The following is a 6000-nucleotide window of genomic DNA, read 5'->3' on the forward strand; positions in this document are numbered from 1 at the left end:
AACAAAAAGAGAAACAAAACAACAATTTAAACCACCATTGCAAAAACTGCAAACAAATTAAACTGAGGGCAAAAGGACAGGGAGAGATAAAGAGGCTAAGAGAAGTAAAAAGGGGAAGAGCCCAAGGACGCCTCCCTGTGGAGTGCCAATGTTTGAAGTGATCTTTTCTTTTTTAAAAAAAAAATATATATATTTTTATGAAATTTTAAAAAATGTGCAAAAACTTTCAAAAAATTCTTAACTTTTAACAAATTAAACAATGTAATTTCAAAAATTTGCTTGATTAAAAAAATATATAAAAAGCTTAATTTTTATTTTAAAAAATAAATTTACATTATTTGCAAAAATTTGCAGAAATTAAAAAATAGGAAAGGTGCAAAAATTTTAAGTTTGCAAATTCTTCAATTGTTTTTTCAAAAAATGGAATTAAAAAAAAATGTGCAAAATTAAAAAAAAAATTGTAACTTTTCAAAAATTAAAAAAGTGTAATTTCAAAACTTGCTTAATTAAGAAAAATATATAAAAAGCTTAATTTTTATTTTGAAAAATGAATTTACATTATTTGCAAAAATGTACAGAAATCAAAAAAAAAAAAAAGAAAAAGTTGCAAAATTCTTAAAAGTTTGCAAATTCTTCTATTTTTTTTCTTCTTAATATTGGTGGGCAAGTGGCCTAGTTGTTAAGGTTGCCCTGTTTCCTGTTCTGTCCTCTGTCCTCTCCACTATCTCATTAAAGACATTTTTTTTTTTTTTTTTTTTTACAAAATTTGATAAAACACAAGACATGACAATAAAAAAAATTGCAAAAATGAAAAAAAAAAAATCTAAAAAATTTAATTTTTTTTAAAGCTTTGCTGTAAGAGGTTATGCATATTTAGTCCACCAAAACAAAAAAGTTATTTTTATTTAGTGTCAGTGTCTTCAATCGTTAATACCCTCTGTGAAAAAAAAAAAATTCTTTATTTCATTAATATTTTTCAAAGCTACAAGAAGCCACTGCAAAGTGAGTCAAAGAGCTGCAGGTTGAAGACCATTGTGTTGGACCTCCTGAAGGAAAACTGCAGGGGGTTCAGGGTGCCACAGAAACCAGGACTTGTAAAGACACAGGTCTGCTTGAATTTCTGCATGTCGTTAGGACTGCATGATGAAGCAAACAGCGCCCCCCTGTGGAGAATCAGCAGAGCTCTGTTGTGTCAGTTTTTCTGCATTGGTTTATGGAGGTGGTGCCATCATCATCATCATCATCATCATCATCATCAGGTGTAACAACAGCAGAGTCAGCATTCAGACAGCAGAGAGGCAGCAGGTAACAGCAGCTCCTCCAGAGCTGAAGAATGGAGACAGAGCATGATTACAGCTCACCTGCTCGTAGGAGGAGGAACACGGGGACACAAAGAGAGGAAAGCTGCTCAGGTAAAAACATTTCATCTACTTCAGTAGTTTTTTGTGGTGAGACATTGTTCTTATTTCAAAAAAGAACATTTTACTCACCTCATTGCTGATTTTAGAGCAATTCTTTCATCATTTTTATCTTTTAATATCCTGAAATCAGTCATTTTTCTGGACTTGTCAGCTGAATGTGGTTCATGTTAAGCCTAAGTGACAGGTCCTACTAAGAATTAACTTTCAGTTTCTTAAAGTAAAGAGAAATAACTAATGATACAAATTTCATAAATATCTTTACTTGTGTTTTATTTTTAGAATCTGTACAGCTGGAATCCAAAAAACCTAATCTCATGACATTTTATTCTTATTTTTTAAATTCTTTGAATCCATCATGATACGAAAATGTAAAGTAATACAGTAACCAGCAACAAAGATGGGGGCTTCATTTATGTCTTTAGAGGTCATTTTTCTGGACTTGTCAGCTGAATGCGGCTCAAATTAAGGCTGAGAGTTTTTTTTTTTTTTTCAATAAATACGAAAAAAATAAATAAAATTTATATATATATATATATATATATATATATATATATATATATATATATATATATATATATATATATATATATATAAGTAACTGTTTTGATGAAATGCTTGTAATCCACTGACTCATAGAGTCTTTGTTGGTTTGGCGTGTGTTTTTCTGGGCTGTAGGAGGATCAACAATCCCCTGGTTGGTCGGAGTCAGCTTTGCCGTGCTGTGCATCGTACAGGCCACTCTAAACGTAGCACTCAGATTACACTCAGGTGAGTTCAACACTGAACATTTTTCCCCTTCAATTATTTAGTGGATCTTAAAACTGCTAAAATAGGCTGAACTGGTTCTGTCACCAAAAGTCTCTTTAGAGTAAAACTTGTTTCTAGATTCTGTTACAGCCTCATGTTGTTTGATTTAAGACGAACACATTAAACAACAGATTTTACCTGTTTTTGCTTCTGTCACATTTTTACTCGATGTGGACTCAATTTTCACTGCAATATGAACTTCTATACTTCTATGAGGTCAGGAGAACCAGGGCTAAAGGCTAAAAACTGTGAGGAACTATGTACAAAACACTTATTTCAAGTCTTGGATCAAAGAAAAGTGAAGTATTCTCAGTTTAACATGCTCTCAACACACAAAACTGAAACATGACACTAGGAAGATGGAGGCAAATTTTCAAAGAATTCTTTAGATTTAAATACAGGACTAATATCGGTCATTCAGGGCTTAATTAAAGCAGTAAAAAGTGTAGAATTATTTTTTTTTTTACAGAATTGAGCAAACGGTTGTTCAAAGCATGTTGCTGACGTCACGTTTGATACATTCAGGGACCGTCGGAAATGTGAAAATCTGACAAGAACACCACTATTTCCAAGTAGGACAAACGGTTTTTAAATGCTAGACATTTGAAAATAAGTGCGTCTTTGAACGCCTCGCGGGTTTGGGATCCGGATTAATCGGCGTTAATTTTTATAACGCGTTAATTTGCGGTGTAATTAATTAATCTAATTAACATGTTAAAATGACAGCCCTAAAATAAATAAATAAATTCTCCAATGGGGTCAAAAAATGAACACATTTAGTTCCCCATAATAAAACTGTATTCAATAAATAAAAAATAATTAAATAAATAAATGCAGGTATAGATCATTTCATTATTTTCTGATTATTAATCGACTTTTTTTGGCAGTGAATAAGCCTCAGTTTCTTGAGAAGGTTGCTTTATTGTAAATAACAATTGCAGCTCTTTCACAGGAAAATGTGACTGAGTACTGGTGCTTTCTTCATGTATGTTCACCTTGTTTCCTCAAAGGTGGATGTGCTAACAAGTGCTACGAAAACTGTTCCCTGATGTCTGCCGAGCAAATCAGAAACCTGACTTCAGAGAGAGACCAGCTGTTGGAAGAAAACAGCGACATAGTGGCCAGAGCATGGCTCCTGTATGAGCTGAACAATCAACTCGAAGACCAGTTGAAAACACAACTCCACTGTGAGATAATTTTCTCTTCTCAAACAAATCTTTTTGCCATATCTTTTCTGCCAACACCAAACGGCTCACTCTGATATTGGTAGTGTCTCTTGCCTTGAGTGTCCTGTTTCCTCAGGTGCAGACAATCAGGAGCCATCAGGCAGGATTTAAACAAGGTGTGCTTTTTATGGAAACTGACAGGTAACACTTCTTTTTTCATCTTCTTCACAGTGTCTTCTCCGAAAAACATTGTAATCCGGTCAAGTGTAGGCAGAATAGCTGCTTCTAGAGGCTCATCGGTCAAACTCACCTGTGAAGTCTTGTACAACTTTGAGCACTGCGGCCTGCTCCACGTCGCCTGGTGTGATGAGGAGGATGCTGAGCTGACCGACCCCAGGAAGTACTCGACCACGGTGAGCCACTCCAGTTATGATGGCAATGCCGTTAGCACCCAGGTGGTGACAGAGATCCTCCACCTGACCATAGAGGACAGCGGTCAGTACCAGTGCAACGCTGCATGTGGGGATGGAGAAAGTACAGCGGGACGTGTCTGTGAGGTTATTGTCACAGGTAAGATGTGACCTTTGACCTTTTTCAATATCTCCAAGAAACACTGGATGAACACTGACGCCTGGTTGGACTCTTTTTTTTTGCAGATTGACCTTCAGACTGAGCTATGAATCCTGGAAGCAGTTACTGTCCTTTTTATATAAAAATAAAACATGTATAAAAACATTACACACACACACACACACACACACACACACACACACACACCCACACACATATATATACATATACATATACATGCATATATTGTTGCTAGGCGCCACCCTGTTGGTTGTGGCTGTCTGTTGCAGCAGCTCTCTCTTCTTTGTCTATTTCTTGTAATTTTTTCATCTCTTTTTCGTCATTTTTGTATTTGGAGTGGATCATTCCTTTGTATGGCTCATTTGTTGGTCGTGGACACCCAACGGGTTTTGTCTTCAGTGATATTTTTACCAGTTTTGCTCCTGTTTTTGTGTGGAGATCCTACATGTAACCATGGCTGCATTGTTTACATGTGAAATCCGCGGTTAGCAGCCTGTAGCAAGTCCGTGCTAACTAGTGCTAGGCCAGATGTTTCCCCACAAGGTGAGGAAGAGGAGGTGAGGACGACGTGCTGGTTTGACCTGTCCTTCCATCCATCGTTATTGAGAACGTAAGATCTATCTCCAGTAAGATGGACGAGCTAGCTGTGCTAACCCAGCAACAGAGGGAATACCAGAGGGCAGAGTAGCATCGTGCTATTCACAGACATGGCTAACAGAGCTAACACCAGACACCAAGGCCACATTGGAAGAGCTTCACCTGCTGTGATCTACCTATCTATCTATCTATCTATCTATCTATCTATCTATCTATCTATCTATCTATCTATAGAAATATTTCACTGTGTTTCATTCTGAATCTATATATGAGTTAACTTTTTTCACCAACCTGTTAAAATCAGTACACTTATCCATGACATTCTAGTAGTTGAGATGTAAGAAAATGCGATCTGTATAAAGACCTTTACATGGAATCAGTGAAGTCCTGTGTCTGTTTTTGTCCGGTCTATATTTCCCATTAACAAGTTCAGAAATAATTTTAGAGAAAAGGAACATGTGTTACTGCTTATGAAGATATTTGTTTCTCAGCACGTCCCCTGGGGACTAAAGATGGGCTTATTAATACTTTTTGGGTCAGTCACAAATAACCAAACAGTTTGTGGAAAATTCATTTCATCGTGCCAGACAGCAACAGGATGTTTGTGGTGACAAAGCTTTGTGCAAATCTGAAAAGGCATGCATGAAAAACTGAGAGGTTTTAGAGAGGTGGTGCCAGAAAAGCCACTAAATGACCTGAATAAATAACACCACGGGGCATTTTCCCTCTCACTTCCTTCTCTTTGTGGCTTTAGAGGTCTGAGAGACCTTCACTCATGTTTAACGCAGCTGAAGATCCCTGCAGACGACAGGAGGATAGCAGATCTGATCTGTATTCTCTATTCTCATTTAAATCATTAAATTAAATTCAGACCTGGAGTATACCTGCATGGGTTAAAGTCCTTTCATCGTCATTTTATTCTGAATCATACAGCCAAACCTCAGGACAGGAAACTGCACCTGCTCCGAGGCAGAGGCTGAAGAGAAAAACCACATGACTTCAGCTCCCCCAGAAACCTGTTCTGTTCACATGGGTTGACCATGTGTAAGTAGACCACACCAGCTAAAAAGGTTAACATGAAGACTGGTAATGCTAATATGGAAGCCCATTTCCGCCAGTTAATAAAAAAGTTGAAATTATGAGATAGTAGAAAGAACTAGACATGAAAAATCATGAGAGGGGCTCAGGCGGCAGCTGCCGGGCTTTCATCACACACAGTGAAATAGTTCAGAAACACAGATATCACCGGACCTTATTTTGGACTGACGTTACCAAACACTTCTTATTTCTGATTTTACTGGGGTCAAAATCACCTCATGCACAGCCATGCGGGCTTTGTGTACACACTTCCAAATCTTCACTACTCCAGCGCCAAAACAATATGTCATGAATATACATCTACATGTCATGGTACATGG

General features: G+C 37.0%; 1 protein-coding gene across 1 annotated transcript; it reads left to right on the forward strand.

Annotated features, from left to right (window-relative positions):
* The first annotated feature begins 1330 nt into the window (after window positions 1-1330).
* On the forward strand, window positions 1331-4081 carry LOC141801286 (uncharacterized). The gene is made up of 5 exons (XM_074684274.1): window positions 1331-1412; window positions 2097-2189; window positions 3239-3415; window positions 3626-3964; window positions 4051-4081. The coding sequence occupies exons 1-5, from the start codon at window positions 1334-1336 to the stop codon at window positions 4053-4055; spliced, it is 693 nt and encodes a 230-aa protein (XP_074540375.1). The 5' UTR covers window positions 1331-1333; the 3' UTR covers window positions 4056-4081.
* Window positions 4082-6000: the final 1919 nt, after the last annotated feature.

The sequence above is a fragment of the Halichoeres trimaculatus genome, unplaced genomic scaffold, assembly GCF_033239565.1.
Source record: "Halichoeres trimaculatus isolate MK-OKI-2021-1 unplaced genomic scaffold, fHalTri1.1 fHalTri1_scaffold_12, whole genome shotgun sequence".
Lineage (NCBI taxonomy): Eukaryota > Metazoa > Chordata > Actinopteri > Labriformes > Labridae > Halichoeres > Halichoeres trimaculatus.

Excerpts from the sequence above, each read along its gene's own strand:
- LOC141801286 (XM_074684274.1), top strand. The coding sequence starts at position 1,334 with ATGGAGACAGAGCATGATTACAGCTCACCTGCTCGTAGGAGGAGGAAC. Across the intron at positions 1,413-2,096 it reads AAGAGAGGAAAGCTGCTCAG|GAGGATCAACAATCCCCTGG; the intron begins GTAAAAACATTT and ends TCTGGGCTGTAG. Across the intron at positions 3,416-3,625 it reads GTTGAAAACACAACTCCACT|TGTCTTCTCCGAAAAACATT; the intron begins GTGAGATAATTT and ends TCTTCTTCACAG.